This window comes from Sminthopsis crassicaudata, chromosome 2 (assembly GCF_048593235.1).
Source record: "Sminthopsis crassicaudata isolate SCR6 chromosome 2, ASM4859323v1, whole genome shotgun sequence".
Taxonomy (NCBI): Eukaryota; Metazoa; Chordata; class Mammalia; order Dasyuromorphia; family Dasyuridae; genus Sminthopsis; species Sminthopsis crassicaudata.
The window spans coordinates 269,613,221-269,634,691 of NC_133618.1; the positions used below are offsets into that span (position 1 = coordinate 269,613,221).

Consider the following 21,471-nt stretch of genomic DNA (forward strand, 5'->3'; position numbering starts at 1 on the left):
ATAAATCTATTGGAATTTCCTAAATCACCTAATTGTTGAAAAGAGCCACATCCATTACAGATGATCATCAAAAAATCTTCTTGTTACTATCTATGTATTATGTTTTTGTTTTACTCACTTCACTTAGCATCAGTTCATGTAAATCTCTCCAGGCCTTTCTGAAATCATCCTGCTGATTGTTTCTTATAGAACAGTAATATGGAAATGTTTTTCATGATTTCATATGCATAATTGATATTAGATTTCTTGCTTTCTATAAAGGAACTCTTGTTCCTTTGTCTGAGAAATATTTTTAAAAGAAATGTTTTTTGGGGGTTTCTCCTCAAAAACTCATATGAAAGTAGTTAGTTTTCTTAATTTAAATTAGTATTTTGTGTTCCTGGGGGGAAAGCGGCCACTTTTCCCATCAACTTCCAAAAGATTACTGGACTGAGCAGAAACCTGTTAGTTTCTACCTTCTTTCTCCCTGTACCCCAAATATTCTAACAGCACCTAGAAGTACCCCTACTTTTCCCCCGTTTTGTCGGTATGGTAATTCTTTTTATCTCAAATCATTTAGCATTTAAGAAACACAGCTTAACTAGAATATAGACTTAGCATTGACCAATTTTAAGCTTTTATAGTCTGATTTTTAGATATCCACGAAGATATCTGCTGTTTTTAACATTGTTTCTAGTGAACTGACAACTGACAAGCAATACTATTTTTCTTAAAGTCATGTTTTCAGAAAACTGAGACTGTTAAATGGAGTTTCCCTACCCTTTCCTTGAAGTATTTTGTCAAAATTGGTTTTTAAGACAAAGAAAAACTGGCAAGAATTTTTAGTACTGAAAATAAGAAATAGCATTATTTCTTCTTTTTCCTGATTGCTAATATTATACCATTAGACTAAACTTGACCCAAACTGCCTATTTATAATTGCATCTAAAATGGCCTGAAAATAAGCTTACAAATTTACTCATGAGATGTGGAATAATCAAAAAATTACTTAAGTTTTAAAAATTACTAAACTGTTAATACTGTTTTGGTTTTGGTTTTAATTGACAAAACAATTAAAGCAGTTAAATTGATGAAAATGATTTAGTGTCAAATTTTAATTCCTAAACCAAAATTTTATTAAAGAGAAAGGATCTTGACCTTTTTTGGTATCATTCAAATTCAAAATAAATATTTCATGTTGTAAATTTTGCCTCTATTGACAGAGTGGGATATGGACTAAATTACTAATTTCATACACAAACAATGAGTTAAGCTTTTCCAGCTTTATCAGTCTTATACCAATTTAGGGCTTCCTTCTAGTTTTCTCTTGAAAATTCATTTTCCATTATGAAACAAAATGGCAGTTAATTCTAACTAATGTATGGTAAACTTTGTGTTTTGTTTTTTTTTTAAATCAGATTCAAGGGGCAGAAGCAGAATTCAACTCACTGGTGAAATTGAGCCATCCAAATATAGTACACTATCAAGCAATGACCCTCAGAGAAAAGGGCAATTCTCTTGTTGTGGACATTTTAGTGGAACACATCAGTGGTCTTTCTCTCTCTACATATCTGAGCAAAGCAGTCCCTCTTCCTGTTGATCAGCTGCGAGGTTATGCATCCCAGCTTCTGTCAGGCCTTGATTATTTGCATAGCAATTCAGTGGTACACAAAGTCCTGAGTGCTTCAAATGTCCTGGTGGACATTGAAGGCACCATCAAGATTACAGACTACAGTATTTCCAAACGCTTGGCAGATATCTGCAAAGAGGATGTTTTTGAGCAAACACGAGTTCGTTTTAGTGATGATGCTCTGCCTAACAAAACTGGGAAGAAAGGAGATGTGTGGAGCTTGGGCCTCTTGTTGCTTTCCCTCAGCCAGGGTCAAGAAAGTAAAAAATACCCTGTCACTGTCCCCAGTGACCTCCCCGCCGACTTCCAAGACTTTCTAAAGAAGTAAGTGTCCTTGGTATTCTTGTTTATTCTCATCTCCAACTATATCAATAGAATACTGGCAGCACTGAGTGTCTGACTTTTTTTTTTTTTTTTTGCTGAGGCATTTGGGGCTAAGTGACTTGCCCAGGGTCACATAGCTAGGAAGTGTTAAGTATCTAAGGCCATATTTGAACTCAGGTGCTCCTGACTTCAAGGCTCTATCCACTGCACTACCTAGCTGCCCCTTGAGTGTCTGACTTTGAAGACAAGGAACCTGAAATTCTGCTTTAGAATCAGTTCTTTGTACCCTCTTTCTCTCCTCATTTGGCATATTTTCTGAACTCCTGGATTACCTGTATTTCACATAAGCTTAACTCTTATATTCTCCAGTTCCATCCAGATTTATTTTTTCATAGCTTTCAAACTTTTGCATGATATCATAGACATATTCAAGACTTATTGTGGTCAAATACTCAAGGCTCCCCAAATAGAGAATTCCTTAGGATTGCCAGTTAGTCTTGTCTAATGCTTCCACTCAAGGGACTAAAGGTAAGTACTTCTGTTTAGAGTCAGTCAAGAAGCATTTTTTAAAACATTTACTCTGCTAAGCACTGGGGATAAAAAGAAGAATGTAGACCTTCAAAGAGCTCCCATCCTAATGGGAAAAACCACATAGACTGACAGATAGGTATACATAAATGATATTTACAGCATACTTAGAAGGTAATCTCAGAAGGGAATTGATAGTAGTGGACAGACCTAGGAATGTTCCCCTCAGAAGAGGGAGTTGATTCTTAAAGGAATCTGAGGAAGCTAAAAGGCAGAGGTGAGGAGAATACCCAGCACAAAGGTGTAGAGGTAAAAGATGGACTGTTTTGTACAAGGAATAGATCATAAAATACATGAAGGGGAGTAAAAGTGCAAAGACTAGAAAGGTAGAAAAGAATCTTGTTGTAAAGAACTTTAAATGCTGAACAGGCCTTTATATTTGATTTTGGAAGTTATAGGGAATAAATAGTTAATTGAAAAGAACTGTGTGAATTGCTACCTTATACTGTGGTTTGTGATCCTATATGAAGTCTCATAATGACTGTGGGGGTCATATACTCTTGATTTATTAGGAGTAAATGTTTTATTTGCATTTCTATTTTATATACTTATTTATAAAATTATATGTACCTATGTTACATAAAAATTTCTCGAGTGGAAAAAGCTTGAGAAGTCCTGGGAATAGAAGACTAACATGGTCAGGCTTGCAGTTTAGGAAAATCATCTTGGCAGCTTAGTGAAATAAAGAAAGACTTGTGTCAGAGAGGTTATCCAGTCTGAGTGAGAGTTGGTAAAAACCTGTACAAGGATTAGGGATTTTGTGAGTGGAAAGAAGGGAAAATTTATAAAAGATGTTGTAAAAATATAAACAGTATTTGATATTTAGTGTGAGTATGAGAGATATTGAGGATGATACCAAGATTATGAGTCTGGATGAGTAGGGAGATAGTGATGTCCTAAATGGTTACAGGAAAGCTGCAAAAGTGAGAGATTGGGGAATAAAGATAATGAACGAGTCCTCTATTTTAGATATATGTTACTTGAGATTTCTAGGGGATATACAGCATTGAAAACATAACAAGGAAGACTGAGAAGTCATAGTCCAATAGGAAGAAAAACAGGAGAGAACAGTGCCTGATTACACTGTTCTAAATAGCTTTTTATTTTAAAAATTCAAAATTAATTTCAATATTCACTCTTTTTTTTTTTAATTTTTTTTATTCATTTTTCCAAATTATCCCCTCCCTCCCTCCACTCCCTCAACATTCACTCTTGAAAAACCTGTGTTCCAAAATTTTTTTCTCTTTCCTTTACCCCACTTCCTCCCCTAGACAGTAATTCAATATATATTAAACATATGATTACACTCTTTAAAAAAATTATTGATATAATTTGTTGTTAAAGTTGTTTAATTTTTTCTAATCCCCCTTAAAGAGAACAATGTAATAAAAACCTAGAAAGGAGAGAATATCCAGTAGAAAATGTTAAGCAGCAGCATTAAAGCCTAAAGACAGATAAAGAAGAATGAGAATTGAGAAAATACCATTTAAATTGATTTAAAGAATCATTAGTAACTTTGAAAAGGGCAATTTCGGTTGAATGATGTCAGATGCCAGATTGTTTAAGATTTAGGAGGAAGGAAAGTGGGAGCATTTTGTGCAGATGACTTTCTTAGTGAGATTAGCCAAGAAAGAGAAGAGATATAGCAGACAATAGCTAGCAAGTATAGTAGGATCAAGTGAGGTTTTTTTTTTTTTTTTTTTTTTTTTGGAGGCAGATTGAAGGTTAGTGTAAAGAAAACTTGCTAATAATTTGTTGTTCAGTCATTTTTTAGATAGGTGCTCTTGACCCCATTTGGAATTTTCTTGGCAAAAATATGAGAATGATTTTTCATTCTCTTTTCTAGCTCCTTTTACAGATGAGAAAATTGAAGCAAACAGGAATAAATGTCTGAATGCAGATTTGAACTGAGAAAGATGGCTTTCTAACTCTAGGCCTGACACTCCATCCACTACACCATCTAGCTGCCCTTTTGCTAACAATTAGAGTACAGAAGTAAAATGGAGTAGACTTCCTCTAGAAGTAGTAAATTCTCCCTTCATTGGAGGTCTTCAAGCAAAAATTAGTCTGGGGCCATCTAGTGGTGTAATTAGGCCAATGTGTGCATGGACATCAAACAGGATTACTGAATACTGGGGGCAGAAGTTCCAAAGGTGATTGGATTAACTTCCACAGGCACTGGAGGTATAGATTCTAAAGATCTGTGAGTTCAGAAGATCTTGATCCCGATGGACTTAAGTAAATAACGGTATCAGATAGATGGCATTGTAGATAGAAGGATGAGATAGGAAGGTGAGGCATTTAAAATATGAAAAGCATGAGAAAAGTTAGGTCAAATAATACAGAATGAAATAACCAATTAGCAAACATTTTAAAGTACTTTAATGCTTGCCAGATAATGTAAGCAAAATTAGAAAAACCATAAATATAATGTTTCCAGAAAAACAGAATATACAATCAACAGTATAGTTGGGAAGAACAAAAAAACAATGTGTGACCCTACTAATCAAGCTTGACCCCCAAAAGAGTAAGAAAACATATTTCCTTCCCTTCATTATAGGGATGAGAAATTATGAGTATAGAATATTGCATATATTTTCAGATTTGTTAGATATGTTGGCTAGTTTTTCTTTTTTCCCCTCTTTTCTAATATCTTCTAACAGAGAAGAGCAGATATGTATGGTGTCCTAAAGACTACTGAAGTACAAAACTGCATTAAAACTTGGGACACTATATATTTGAAAATGAATATATGTTGGATTTAATATATATATTTTAAAATGTATAACATATATTGGATTGCCTGCTCATCTAGGGGAGAGGGAGGGGGAAGGAAGGGAAAATTTGGAACACAAGGCTATGCAAGGATCAATGTTAAAAATTATCTATGTATATGTTTTAAAAATAAAAAGCTTTAATTAAAAAAGAATGAAAATGAATGATTTTTAAAAATCTATGAAATATGACAAAATTTTTAAAAATTTTACTGAGTGACATTATTTTTGTATTTCTTTTTATCTCCAAAGAATGACAATTTTGTTTTGTTGTTGCCTTTTGTTTTTATCTTGCAATTGTTTCCTTCATTTTTCCATATTTTCTTCTTCCTCCCCATTCCTATAAGGCTAATTAATATTGTGACAAAAAAAAGGAAGACCAAACAAGATGTCATCCGTATTTGACAGTATATACAGAACCTTCACCGGTTGCGCCTCATCCCTCCAACAAAGTATCAGATGCTTTTCCTTGGCTCTTCTCCAGGCTAAGATTAATCATTGCTATTTAAAGCCTTTCTACCTTCATTGTTTTTCTCCAGCATATACAACTGGAGTCATTGTGTTTGTAATTTTCCTTGTTCTGCTTATCTCACTATATATAAGAATGCTCATGTTATGAAGATTTTATTTTCAGAACTTAATTATCTAAAGTTCCATGTATGTTCAGAGAGAACATCTCTCCTTAATCATTGGTAAAAACTTTAGTAGTTCCTTATCTATAATTGATATCCATTCTGGTTTGATGCAGAATATAACATTATGTAATAACTTGCTTCCTAAAAGTTACACTGATTGCATGCCTCTAGAAGGTCCTATCTGTTTGGAAAGGCTTTGAGTACAGAATCAGTAATGGATTCTGTGCTTGTAGTCCAAGAACCAGCTTATTAATAGGTCTGAGAAGCGCATCTCCTAAGATGTGGCCACTGAGTAAGAAGTGTTTCTTTAGCCACAACTCATAAAGACCACAATATTCAGGGGCTCCAATCAGTGTTGGTGAAGGAAGTACCCACACCAAAAAAGTCATGCATCTTCAATATCAAAGTAACTAAATTGAGAAAGAGCTTCATGGGATCCTAGGCCTTATAGACAACCAGCTTATTTTAAGGTTTCTAAATCTTTTAGACTTTCAGATCAAGGCTAGCCATGGTTAAGCAAGGTTTACTTTACTAATTTCAGTTATAGTGTGTCATGTCTGTTACTGAATTGTGGGGTGCATTATGAATTCATACAAGGTTTTGATTGGCAATATCATCTATAAAAGGTTTGTCTTCTCCAAAGATTATAAGCCCCTTGATGACAGGGACTATGTCATATAGTTCTCTCTTCTGGCTTCCCATCACACTCATCACACACAGTATTAAGGATATAGTAGGTCCCAAGTAAATACATATTTAATTCCTTTGTTAAATGTAAAGTCCTTGAGGCAAAGACTTTTTTTTTTGGATTGCTTTTGTATCTCCAGAGTCTCACAAATTACTTTATACATAATAATTGCATTTAAGATGTTTATTGAATTGCATGTTAAGCTTGATTCATCAGTAATCTGAAACTTTTTAATGCATGGTTCCTTCTCCTTTGCCTTAGGTAGTTAGAAGTGTCTTGGCTAACTAATTATTTGTTCCTTTTTGGTATTTAAATATTCTTTATTTCCTTGTTCCCTAAGATGTGTGTGTTTAGATGACAAGGAAAGATGGAATCCTCAGCAGTTATTGAAACACGAATTCATAAATCCTCCTCAGCTCAAAGTGCCTTTGATAGAAGAGAGTCCTGAAGGTAAGCTTTTTCCTTTTGATGCTTCATTTTAGCAGGCAAATATTTGGAGATCAAAATCTTCCAACTTGAAGAACCTTTTTTCCAGATCTCTACTTTAAGCATATTGTCACATTTATCAGACACCTAGTATTTGGAAGGTGCTGTGCTAGTATACTGAGGCTACAAAGCAAAACAGACTCTGCTTTCAAGTAGTTGACATTGTTCTTGACGTAATTAACATTTGTACAGATAAATAAATCTTCAATAAATTGAGGAGGAATGGAACACTGACAACTAGGAACTGGGCAAGGAGATAAGAAAAGGCTTTCCTTAGGGGGTGATCCTTGAACTGAGCCTGAAAAGACTAAACAGAGATTCTGAGAGGCAAAAATGATGGGGAACAACATTCCAGACAAGGAGATGGATGAAATCCCATTCATTTGGGGGAACAGCTAATTGGCCAGTTTGTCTGAAATGCTATTTCCATTAAGGAGAACTAATATGGAATAAGTCCTGAAAAGTTGGTAGAAGGCAAATTGTAGATGGTTTCCAATGCCAGACTAAAAAGTTGTATTTCATACTAAAGACTATATGTGAGCCACTGAAGAATTTTGAGCAGGGGCAGGTATCCATGGTCAAACTTGTGTAGATAGTTTTTTTTTTAAAAAGAATAGTTTGACAAAAACTTTAAGATTAAAACTTTCTTTAAGATCTCTCTCAATTCTGAAATTCTATAAGTTTGTGAAAGATTTCTAATGGTGGATATTCTTCAATTTCAATATCTATCCACATTATACAATTTAGAATAGTTTCACATTGTCCTTCATGCTAATTAGATATAAGTACTAGTGGAACTGAAAAGCATATTGCACCTCAAACTCATTGATTGATTCTGTAAAAATATAATTTTGGGTTAGACTTTATTAGAACTATTGTATAAGTGTGAAAGCTCCCTGAGCACTCCAAATTCAGACAATAAAAATTTCAATAAATCTTTACAAAGATAATTGATATGCAGAGTGGGGAGAAGTAAAGCAGGACCCTAATGTATTTGCCTTGAGTGGGCCAGTTGGCCTGGAGTAAGGCTTGTGGTGGTAGCTGCCTGCTTCCAACACTAGCTAAGGGCCACAAAAGCAATGGCAGAGCTAAGTAGCTTTTCAGCCTCACCACCATTGGGAGCATTTGTGTATAAAGCATGTTATGATATATAAGATAGTTAAGATTTTGTATAAATGTGTTCAAATCTAGAGGAGATATGCACCATAAGAATGATATCGTTAATGTAATTGAGATAAGAAGCAATTTGTTTCGCTATGACAGGGTTGCCTATCCTTTTTTTTTTTTTTTTTTTTTTTTTAACAAATAACTACCTAAAATCTCAATGTTACCTTAACATTTGTGAAGTAGAATATTATCAGGGAAGACCCTAAGCAGGGAAGGGATGGGCAGAGCCTAGCAACAGTAAGTCATTTCAGAAGAACAAATGGATCTATGGGAAGGATTATTATATGAAGTGATACAGAATAAGGAACACACAAAAACAATATGCACATTGACCATGAATGAATAAGGAATATATTGATAGAACCATTATCAGGCTTTGTCCTTCCCTTAATAATGTGGTTTGGGCTAGTATTTCTCTGATCATGAGACAAAGCTTGCCCTGAGCTTGAGCTGCAACTCAGTAGATGCTGCTTCCTGGGAACCTCTGGCTGAATTTGTTATTTCTTGGTTATCTGAGGAAAACCAACTCTCATGAAATCAGGTTCCTTTAAATTTGGTGGATTTCCCAAATCTGCAAATTGCCCTACCCTTTCCTGCCAAATAGCTACATTTTTATGAGGAGACTAGGGAGACCATTTCTCTACTAAGTGCTGGAATATCCTTGTTGAATCCTTTTTATGCCATATCTAAGTAAACCAATTTTGTTAACTGTTAAAAAAAAAAAAAAAAAAAAAAACCCAGTAAATCACTTAAAACAGGAAAGGGACCACAGAGGAGAAATGAGGGCTATTGAGGAGAGGAAGTTGCTAGCAGCAATAAGCTTGAAAATCTCTAGGTAAGACTTGAAAATCTAATGATATATCCTAATCTGCTGACTAGGAATGCTTACTTTAGTGTTTATGCCATTTGCTGTACTTTGAATGTTTTTCTTAAATCTTTTTTGTTTTACCTCAGATTCTGGAGGGTTAGATTATGCTGAAACTGTTATTCCCAGCAACCAGCTCCCCAGTGCATCATTTTTCACTGAAACACAAAGACAATTTTCCCGATATTTTAATGAATTTGAAGAATTACATTTACTTGGTAAAGGAGCTTTTGGAGCTGTCATCAAGGTATGGTATACAATTTTTCTCATTCACATTTCTGATTCCCTCTTCTGATCTCTGAAACACTTTCTCATTATTTTAATAGTAGTGCTTATTTTCCTTCTAAAAACCTCTTATCAGATTTTTAGAAAATTGTTACTATTAGTTGAAGTAGTGATCATTTGCACCTTCCCAGCATTAAGGACTTTTACTTGAAAAGACAATGTATACGTTAGAAGAATTTCACTCCTTTACTGAGTTTAATGTACTAACATTAACATGAAACACACATTATTTAAACTACCCATTAAGTGGAAGCAAGACTGCTGAGCAGGGGGCATGTACTTTTATTCAGAAAGAAAACATTGTTTTTCTTTTAATATGATTTACTATTAGATTTGTTGTAGATAAAAGGGTACGCAGGTAAGACAAAGATGGAACCCAACTGTGAAATGACTAGATGATTTTGGTAGAAATAAGTGATACAATATTAAGATGTGGTTGTTCTTGGGTCTTCCTTTTTTGTTCTTCATTTCTATCTATTTGAATGATTTCCTTTGTCATGTTTTAGAATATACTAACTTTAGAAAATCATCTAAACTGTGTTTATGTAATTAAGAATTAATTTGATTGAACTAGAAAAAAATTTGATATATTTGTATATGTGTGCATACATATACATTTGTGTATATGTGTGTGTGTGTGTGTGTGTGTGTGTTCTTTATTTAAAAAGATGGTATCAATAAATGATCTACCACAGGCATAATACTAGGGTGGTAAGGATACTACAATGGAAAGCCCTTGGAATTTTACTATGAACTGAAATTAAATTATTTTTCCATTGAAACTGCCAAATACATGGACTCTTGCTGTATAGAATACAAAAACCTATCTCTGTGATTCTTTTAGGTGCATATGCTATCTTAGTTGAGCTCTCAGTTGTGACATTCTACTATCCATAAATCTTCAGTCTAACAACTAGAAAAAACAAGAGCAGGAACATTGTATTTTGAAAGAAGCCTCATAAAACAACAGACTTTGAAAGAAGTCTCATAAAATATCAAGTTAGGTTTAACTTTAGACTTTAGCTAAGTATAATAATCCTAGAGAGAAAAATAAAATCAGTTCTCCCAAACTTCACACTAGTGAAAAGTAAAAAACTTTAGAAGTACAAGGAAATGAAATTTATTTCAGAAATGATTTCTTTACAAAATTAGGAAGCATGGTTGGCAATGAAAAGAGACAATTGGAAAGCATTTGTTAAAATGTCCATCTTGAGTTGCCTCTGGTTAATCTTAGCTAAAAGAATGTATCTGTCTTCAGTCAGGAATTAAGAGGGAAAAACATCAGAAGTTTTTCAGAAATGATAAATAAATGATTTAAGAATTAACTCTTAGATAATGTAATCTGTGTACTCCAAATAAAGCATTTATTGCCCTTTTTGTGGGCTTCAGATAATAGGTTTAACTGCTTGCTATTTTTTATTTATATCACTTCTAATGCCTATAATGTCTTCATACTTTCTCACCTATTGAATTCACACTCATCCTTTAAATCCCAACTCAAATGCTACTCCATCCATGAAGCCTTTCTCAAAGAGAAAAGAAGCATAGTGGAGTAGAAAGAGTGCTAGATTTGTAGCAGAGTACCTGAGTTCCAATCCTGGGTTTGCTATTTAATACCTATGTGTCTTTGAGCAAGCTATAGCCTCTCTGAATCAGTTTTCTCATTTATAAAAAGAAGGGATTGTACTAGGGGAATCTTCTGGTTCAAAATCAGTGATCAGATAGTTAATTGTCCCATCAGTCATGTTTCTACTTGACCATCAGATAGCACTGTTCTACTCTAATGTACTTGTCAGGTGATATAACAGACTATGGTTATACCTTTTTTCCTTATTACTAAGATCCATGAGGTCAAGGATCATTTAAGTGTAACTTAAATATTTTACTTTCATCTGAAAATTTTACCCATGCAACCTTTAAGCATAGACTTAGTTTCTAGTTGGAATTATAATATAGGATTGGGGGTCCACTCAAGCAGTATTGTATTAAAGTAACCATACGATGTGGCAAACATGATATTCAAAACAGATAGCTAACTTGTGGTACTTTTAATCTAACAGGTACAGAATAAGCTTGATGGCTGTTGCTATGCTGTGAAGCGGATCTCTATAAATCCCGCTAGCAAACAATTTAGACGAATTAAAGGGGAAGTCACCTTGCTTTCTCGGCTGAACCATGAGAATATTGTAAGGTACTACAATGCCTGGATAGAAAAACATGAGATTCCTTCTTCTGGCTGCCCATCGACAGATGCAAGTGAAGAGAGTCCAACCCCCCAGAAGGGGCAACAGAATGGAAAAAATGGATTTGAGTTGACAGATGATGTGGAAACCAATGCTCCTCCTCCAATCCTGACCAGTTCAGTGGAGTGGAGCACGTCCTCCAGTGCCAAGTTCACTGGAGCCAATCAAGAGTCAAGTGATGATGATGAAGAAGATGATGATGATGGGGATGGAGTGTTCTCCCAATCATTCTTGTAAGCTGATTCAGTAAATGTTACTTAGTTTGGGAAACCAAATAATCTTTGAAAAGAAATCCCTTAGCAAAGTCTGTTCATAATATTTTTGAAGAGATTTGGCATATGCAGTAATATGTTTTATAAATTCTTGTTTGCAAGGTTTTTGAAGATATAATTTAGTTTTTATTTAGAATATACATAAAACTTTTCAAAAAGATCATCAAATTTAAACCATATACAGTCAAAACTTTAAGATTTTTCATGTGTACTTGAAGGCTTTCCACACTTGAAGTTATGATAGATTGTATGGGAAAGTTGGATGTGGTGATGCACACCTGTGATCTTTGTTTCTAGTGGAGGCTGAGGTTGATGAATCATCACCAGTGGGTCAGACCTCATGAAGGATTTTTAGCTCTGGCAAGATAGAGAAAACTAGTCTCAAAAAAAGAAAAAGAGATCAAAATTCCAGGATATAAAAGCTTCCCACCTAATTTCATTGGCCGGATTATTCTGTCAGGCATTCATACTTGTTCATTATATAATATATACTTTATATACTTTCTAATATACTATTTAATAGCAGAGTCCATATAATTTGTACTTCTGAGTAAGATCTGTTGAAGATTCCAAAATTAGCAAACTAATGAATGTACTCATAAAACCTATAGATCGGAAAGTACAATTTGACAATTTAACAAGCTTAATCTGCTTTTAATTCTTTTTATCTTAATTAAGTTCTATTGTAGCCCTTATTAAGCCCTTACCTATGAGAAATAATTTAAATAATTTCTGCTTGAACTTACTTTCATGAGAGACTTAAGAGTTAGTTTAATGTGCTACCTAGATAAATTTATATATTTTGGAGTGCTATTTATTGATAAGTTTCACTGCATACCAAACACCTTTCTTTTTTGAGAATTGTCTTGATTCATTGTTTTTGGGAATTAAGAGATACTGAATTTTCCTTTTTTTTCATTTTTTTTTTAAAAGACCAGCCACAGATTCTGAAAGTGATATCATTTTTGACAATGAAGATGAAAACAGTAAGAGGCTTAATCAGGTAAATAAATACTTAATTGCATAACTTGATTGACTAGCTAGAATATGATAAGAGAGAATTTAAAAGCATACAATTTAATTCCAGTTACAAACATTTAATTCTACCATCAGTTCCATATATTTTACTCTTAAAAGCAGGAGGAATCTCAGAAATGTTTCCCCACAATGACACCTTTTATTTATAAACTATTTTGATGCAACTGGAGAAAGCTAAGTGAATTAACTAAAGGACATCCTTGTGAGATAAATCTTTCTAAGCACAGATCTTCTTGATAACCCATGGGATTAATACTAAATACTTAAGGTTATTAATAGAGTAATTGATTGGAAAGAACCCAGGGCTTGGGAACAAATGGAAACTAGGCTCAAATCCCCTCCCTGATACTTTTCCTTAGCCAAGTCCCTAAGCTGTCATTTCCTTTTTTGTAGAGTAGAGATAGTGATATTTGTTGGAGCTACTTAGCAATGCTGCTCTAAGGGTCAAATGAGACTGTGGGGGTAGTGTTTGCAATAGAATCCTTTATAAATGTCACTTATTAGTTTTGTAAGTCTGGATTTATCCATATAATAAATTTATTTTTTTCAAGGTAGAGAAATTGATTAGGACATTGCATGGTCTTTAAATGATTTGTTGATCAAAATAAAAATAATTATTCTATAGTGGGAGTGGGAAAAAAATGTAAGCTGTGGAGTTAGAATGAGAAAAGTCACAGTATACATGAGCACTGTCTACCCCTGCCCAACCCAATCCTGATTCATTTTCATAGATCATCTCTGAGACCTCTAAACTCAATGATTTCCTATCTGATTCTGTGGCTTATCCTCATAAATGGATTTCAGTTTATTTAGGCCATCAGAGTGGTGTTACCTCCTCCCTACTGTATTCTGGAGATTGACAGTGTTCAGATGGGAATTAGATATGATGACTTCTTTACTAAGAGTGGAAAAAAAAATAATTTATGGAGTCATACTGAATGTAGATAACAAATCTTTATATGTAGATTTCTATTAAGTAGTTTGAATTTATTTGAAAGAAGTTTTAGTATTTCTGCCATCTTGTAGAACCGAACCAAACCTGTCATATTTAGAATTTGACTATGTGTGCTTAAAAATATATATGTGTGTTGCTATAAATAATCTGGATAGAATGCAGAAATTATCTACATTTTATTTTAAAATGCTTTCAATTCTGGTGTGGCCCCTATGATTAGAAAGGTAGCCTCAAGCTTATAAAGATCTGTGTTCAGGTCCCATCTCTGACACATGCTGGCTCTGGGATCCTGAGCAAATCCCTGAACCTCTCAGTATTCTTAGCAGCCTTCTAAGACTACCAGTTACAGAGAAAATGTTATTTACATTAGTAAAAGAAGTGTGTTCATCTTAGATTCCTTATACTTGTGAAATCCCAGGTCTATTCTGTGTCCTTATCTTTAAAGAGGTGGGACGGCCCTTTTTTATTAGAGGTTTCAAAGAAAGATTGAATAATTACTATTTTTCAAACAAATTGTAAAGTGGGTGATTTTCAGAGGCACATCTGCCTTGTGGCAGAGAGAAGTTCCTATGGGAAGGAATTATTTTTTAAATTATATTTTTAAGATATTATTCATGAAAACTTTGGCGATAAAAGGAATATATCTAATTTGCTTTTTACGTTAAACTAAACCAAATGGAAAATGTAGTATAATCATTAATGTCAATTAAACACTCAGGCAATAGTGCAGGTTATACCGACTGATAAAAAAAAGCTATTTATATTCTTATTATATTAGATCTAGAGAGATAGAGACATATTTTATTCTAAAGTTAACATATTGGTATTTCATAAACTTTTTTTTTAACTGAAACATTAAAATATTATTCTGTATCAACTCTACTCTTTGATTGTGAAAAGATATTTTGTTGTCTTAGTGCCTCTCCATTATCTCTAGGATTAAATATATAAATAACTTCCTCTATTTGATATTTAAAACCTTTGAAATCTGATCCCAACCTTTTACCATTTGCTACCCTGTACACTTAATAGTCCAATCAAACTAATCTTGTTATTCTTCCTCCATATATATACGATACTCCATCTCTTATTCCCATACTTGGAATATGTTACAAACTATCTTATATTTATTTTGTTTATATTTCATAGTTCCCTTTGTATGTACACATTGTCTTCCCTCATCTTCCTTCCCTGTCTCACCTACCAACAGAATGTAAGTTTTTTTGAGGGCAAGACTATTTTACTTCTATCTTTGAATACCAGGCACTCAGGATAGTGCTTTGTATAGAGAGATCTGATAGGGAGACTTCATAAATACCTGGCTGTGATATTCTGGTTTAATATCAATTAATTTATTGTGTTTGATTTTTTTCTCATGAAGCAGGGTGAAGAATGCAATGAAAAGAGTGATCACCAGGAAAATAAACAATCTGTAATGACCCAGGCAGTCCATTACCTGTACATCCAGGTGATTATCCAGGATATTCTTGGGTAGTACAGCAGCATCCATTAGTAGGTTAGGTGTTTCTTTTGAAAGGATTAGAAAAAGAGGATGGGGGCAGCTAGGTGGAGCAGTGGGTAGAGCACCAGCCCTGAATTCAGGAGGACCCGAGTTCAAATCTGATCTCAGACACTTAACACTTCCTAGCTGTGTGACCCTGGGCAAGTCACTTAACCCCAGCCTGGGGGGGGGGGGGGGGGGAAGGATGTAAGAATGAGACATAATGGCATATGTCCAAAACTTTGACAAAAGTTTTCTATGAACATCTTACACAATCTCATTGTTTTGAGTGCACTCTCCTCTAGTGCAGATTTAAAAAAAAAAAACAAAAACAGCTCAATCACCAAAAATCACCATAAATGCATTATTGTTTTATAAGGAAGAGGTGAATTCTTGCTAAATTACAGTTCTTTAATTTTAGCTGATTGTAACCCCTTTTGCCTTCTCAGGCTGTGCAGTTCTTCTCCGTGCCTTTCCTATAAATTTCCCATGACTAACATCCTGTAGACTTTCCTTAGTTTCTTTTGATATTTCAATGTCATTATAGCATCCTGGTCATCAATCTTGATTAAGTAATAAAATAGTATCGCCAGCTAAGTAAATGGAACACACTTTGCCAGCACTGACATGATCCTTTTATACTACACTTGTGGCCTGGTCATATACAACCATCATGAAACAGATTGAAATCACTTACTTTCAAGAATCTGGAGAGACAGGAGAGTAGGAAGATATGATAAAGCAGAATTTTGAACAGTGTAGCTTTACTGAGAAATAGTAGCTACGGACAGACCAATCTGGTGTGGAATGAGTCTAGATTTCAGACTGGCCACAAAGAGAAGAGTCTTATCTGTTCCAAATCATGGTGCACTTGTGAAACAGTGGCAAGAGCCAGTCACAAGTGTAAGAAAAAACTGTACGTTTCCTTACAATATTGAAGGGAATCTTGGTTAACATGATTTTTTTTTTTAGGTGGAAAATCTGCGAGAGAGTAACAATAATGAGATTATTGAAAAAACCAACTTAGTCAACAGAATTGATTGCATGCATAATTGGTTTTGTAAGAAAGAGGTGAATTCTCATTTTAGCTTAGGAGGGAATAGCTTTTGTGAGGGATAAAAAGAAAGAAAGAATTACTTGATTACCTGAATCATAGCTTGAAGGCCTTAAAACATCTCCTAATTTCTTCTCTTTATTTAGTGTAAGAAAGTCTCACTTGTAGAATTTAACCAATTGCATAATCTCTGTACCATGCTGACTATAAAATTCAGTGCTATTATTTTGTTTTACTACTTTAATATAATTATGGTATTAACTTAGAGACCAGTAAATGTCATTCTGAGCAAAGTAAGGTCTATTAATGTTTTTAAATTTTAGGATTTGGGGGCAGTTAGATGGTGCAGAGGATAGAGCACCAGTCCTGAAGTCAGAAGAACCTGAGTCCAAATCTGGTCTCAGACACTTAACACTTCCTAGCTGTGTGACCTTGGGCAAGTCACTTAACCTCAATTGCCTCAGCCCAAAAAAACCAAAAAAAAAAAAAAAAATAGAATTTGGTCTAGATAATCTTTCTTGATTGATTTAATGCAAAAATTATGAAAATGGAATATTGTTATATTAGTTCTAATAATTTAGTTGAAAATGCTTTTCAAAACAACTACATAAAACTTATCAACTCCTAGTTAGTGCCATTTTTAGTTATGTTGAAGACCTTTATAAAGGAAGGATTGTAATGGTAATATATGCCATAAATAGTATTGAATTTATCTTATATAATAGCTACCTCAAATCAATGATAAACTTATAAAATTAGAGCACAATATTAAGTGGCATTTTAAGTTAACAGGTGAATGTTGAAATTCTTACTAATTTATCCTTATCCAAAGATGGAATACTGTGAAAAGAGTACTTTAAGGGACACTATTGACCAGGGATTATATCAAGACTCTGTCAGACTGTGGAGACTCTTCAGAGAAATTCTGGATGGATTAGCATATATACATGAAAAGGTTAGTAAGCTATATTGCACTGCTTTATCTCATTTCATGTCTCAAAATTAAAGTCTCATGTGATTGTATAATTGTTTATGACATGCACAAAAATATGATTTAACAAAATACATCAATTATGAGAAGAAAAAGTATATGTAAGAGGAAAATACAAGGAAGTGTTGCAATGGCAGATATGTTAATGGGTACAGAATGGGGTATAAAGGCTGATAAGAAGTACCAAAGGAATTTTGAAGACTAGAGTGCATTTTGGGATATATGTGGCATAAAAAGGTATTTCAGGGAAGGATATATATTTAAAAGGGGAATAAAAAATTGAGAGACAAAAATGAAATATTTCCTTCCAATTATGATATTCTCATTAAATTAGTGATGGTCTTCCCTAGAAATACTTTAAGAACTAATTATATCATCTTTTGATGGACAAAAGGACAAAAATGGGAGCAGTCTATTTTCAACTCTTATTTCTCATTGAACATTTGTCATTTTAAAAGCCAGAAATTTTGAGTTCACTGTAATGATAAAACATGAACATAGATTCAGAATGACTTGCCTACATTAAAAAACCCCATCTGTTTAGGACAAATAAAGTCCTTGAACATAGTTGTTTCCCAACATTGAAATCATCCTCCTGGCCATATCATTTTGCTGAGCTAGCAAAGGGAAAATAGCTTGACCATTGTTTAAAGGACAATTGGGACAACTTCATGATGGAGGCAGGGAAGAGATACAGACATAGCAGGCTTTTTCTTTGGCTTAATTTCTCATTATTCTTGAGATGTTTTATTTTGCCATATTATTAGACTATATTTGACACACATTTGGCTACTCCATAAAGTATTTCATAAAAACAGGATCTTTAGGGTTTGATTTTTTTTAAAGGCATTTCCACTAAGTATCCTAAATCTATCACTGTAAAATAATGAATAGTGACCTTAGAATCATGCTCCTATGCAATTTCTCCCTTTAAATTCAGTTAAGCAAATATTATTGAGTTCTTACTATATATTTATTGAGCCTGGGATTATGGGGAGAGAGAATGAAGAATAGTATTACAAGATCCTTGCTTTCAGGGAGCTTAGTCTTTTAGATGAAAGACAGGAAAGAAAGACTTTTGTACATTAAACATTTCTTACAACAGCACTAAGTATATGAAGTACATGAAGAAAAGTGATCAGTGTTAGTTGGAGTTATTTGGGAATATTCTCTAGAGCCAGGAAGAACTTGAGGAAGACTTTGAAAAATTAGAAGGATTAGAAACATAAAGAAAAGAAAGGAAATTTCCTTTTCATTAGGGAAGAACAACATGAAGTTCAGGGGTAAGAATGCACAATATACAAAAAGGACAATGAAGAGACTTTCCTAGGGCAGAATGTGTTATATGAGGTTTGGAAATATGGTGCTTAGAATGGTGAGCCTCGAATACCAAGATGATGAATTTGAATTTAAAGCAAAAGTTAAAAGGAAACTGTTTTAGGAAGATTAATCTGATAGCTCTTTAAGGTAAATGAGAGTAGGGAGAGAGCAGTTAGGAGAAACCAAAATGAAGTAGTGCCAGATATCAATGCAATGTGTTTGTTGTCTCCTCCTCCAAGGTGATGAGTTCTTTGAGTACAGAGGTCGTGACTTGCTTAAATTCTGTATTCTTCCTAGGCACCCCTCCCTAATCGGTTCCTATACAATAGATGCTCAGTAAACCCTTATTCTATGAATAAGGGAATAAATGAACAGCAACTCCTGGTTCTTTTCCTAAAGTTAAATTAGTCCTTCTTGTGATAATACTTTATAAGTCAGGGTATCATTCTTATCTTTCTTTTAACAGGGAATGATTCACAGAGATTTGAAGCCTGTCAACATATTTTTGGATTCTGATGATCATGTAAAAATTGGTGATTTTGGCTTGGCCACAGACCATCCAGGTTTTGCTGTGAGTATTTTAATTAAGTGAAGATCATAATTTAAAAGAGATCAGATCTCATTCCTGAAGCTTTAGGATTTAATCACAATGAAAGATGCTTTTTTTTTTTTTTTTTTTTTTCCTGAGGCTGGGGTTAAGTGACTTGCCCAGGGTCACCCAGCTAGGAAGTGTTAAGTGTCTGGGACCAGATTTGAACTCAGGTCCTCCTGAATTCAGGGCTGGTGCTCTATCCACTGTGCCACCTAGCTGCCCCTGAAAGATGCTTTTAAAATAAGGTTATGTTAATGTGATTCTCCTGGCTCAGGATTGGAATCTTCAGTTTACATTTGTTTTCTGCATTCTAATCATTAGCTAGTAATTATTTAGATATGTTGATAAATGCATTTTGGTTTAAAAATAAATAGTCCTTTTGGACCTATTTCAGTCATAAGTACAAAGTATTTTAATTTCCCTTAATTTAATATTTTTGTCTGAAGTTTTCATTTAGTGAGAAAAAACTTCAAAACAGCTAGAATTGAGCCTCAAACCAGAGAAACATGAGCAAAGATCTAATCAATTTTTTTTTTTTTTAATCTTCAGGTCATGGGGCTGGTTTAAAGTAGGGTTTCTTAAACTTCTTCCACTCATTACTCCTTTTTGCCTGAGAGATTTTTACATTACCTGAATAGATATATGAAGTAGACATGGAAATCAAGCATTTCCTGATAGTAAATCATAATTGTGTGTGACCACTACATTCAGTTAGACAACCCCATATAGTGTTCCAACTCACAATTTAAGACACTTTTGTTTAGAGCTGGAGCACAGGTTAGATGGCCAATGCTCAGAGCAGTGAACACCACCACCAAGACTGGAATGCTACAGTAAGTTGTATCTTCTTTAACATATATTTCTGGCTCCCTCAGGAATTTTAGTTCTAGATCTCCCATCTGCCATCCTGTATATTAGTAATGTACATAAGCAGTGAGGAATAAAGATCATAAAGTTTTAACATATAATGTTACTTTAGCTCATGAATTTATGTAAATGAATTCTATTTTATACAAACTGGACATATCAATGGCCACATTTACAAAACAGTTCAGTTATAGGAATTGGAGGATGTTAAAGTTGAAAGGATCAAGAATATCTAGTCTAGGGGTTCCCAGCTATTCTGTCCTCTTTTGGCATTGGAAAAAAATAATTAGTAGACACTCCTGTATACACATGTGATAAATTAGGTATTAGTATCTGATTAAGAATATACATGACAAAAAGCTTATATGAGTTCATTAATGCTTCTAAAGGAAATTATATTTTACTCATCACAGTTGAATTTATATAAAGTTGAGAAATGATAGTATATATGTATAAGGCATTACTTATACCATTAACACAAGATGGATTTTATTTTTTTATTTTTATGCTGAGTCATGCTTCATGTTTTGTTCCAACCAATTAAAGACAAAATGACAATATATGAATAGATTTGTGGATCTCTTACAGTCATTCTGTAATACTTTCTTTTTCTTCCTACTCCTTTAGACTTCTATGGCTCACAGGTAGGATATGACTAATCCAGTCTAATCTATTTCCCCTTCCCAGTTCTCTCCAGGTTGAGGCAGGGAAGAAATAGAGGCTTAGTGAATAAGGGAGGTCAACTTTCATGTGAAGGCAGGAAAAAGAGCAACAGAAGAAGAGGAAATGAAGAAGATAGAGTACTTAAGGAAAAGGGTTAGTCATTTGCTATTAGGATGTTTTGTTTTGCTTTTAAAATGAATATCATTCATTTTACACAATGTTGTTTTGAGGACACATCAGTGTAGACTGGAAAAAGACACTGAAATTCAAAAGACAAAACCAGTGACAACCCATGGTCACAATGACCTTCCCAGGATTCTTGTAAGCAGAGGGTAGTTGTCTGTGACACATGCTGTGACATCCTAACTCTTAGGTTTCTTATATTTTAGATTGATACTAAACAAGAAGATCGGGGAGCTGATCACCTAGTTAAATCTTACCCTTCAGGTAAACAAGGAAAGCTACATATTTTTGCACTGTTTTTATCACCAATTTTTTTTTTTTTCATCCCAAATGCCATTCCTTCTGCACTTTTAATTTTCCCTCAGTACTAC

At 34.0% G+C, this 21,471-nt stretch overlaps 1 protein-coding gene across 4 annotated transcripts in view; it reads left to right on the plus strand.

Moving 5' to 3' along the window:
* Positions 1–21,471, plus strand: part of EIF2AK4 (eukaryotic translation initiation factor 2 alpha kinase 4) — a 108,698-nt gene that overhangs the window by 44,217 nt on the left and 43,010 nt on the right. For 3 of the 4 annotated variants that reach the window (XM_074289252.1, XM_074289255.1, XM_074289254.1), the window contains 9 exons: positions 1,398–1,933; positions 6,959–7,068; positions 9,226–9,383; positions 11,482–11,897; positions 12,870–12,939; positions 15,311–15,397; positions 17,317–17,439; positions 19,262–19,366; positions 21,307–21,364. In XM_074289252.1, the coding sequence (XP_074145353.1) occupies positions 1,398–1,933; positions 6,959–7,068; positions 9,226–9,383; positions 11,482–11,897; positions 12,870–12,939; positions 15,311–15,397; positions 17,317–17,439; positions 19,262–19,366; positions 21,307–21,364 (1,663 nt within the window). The remainder of the gene's footprint in view (positions 1–1,397; positions 1,934–6,958; positions 7,069–9,225; positions 9,384–11,481; positions 11,898–12,869; positions 12,940–15,310; positions 15,398–17,316; positions 17,440–19,261; positions 19,367–21,306; positions 21,365–21,471) is intronic. The other variant, XM_074289253.1, reaches the window with a different exon arrangement.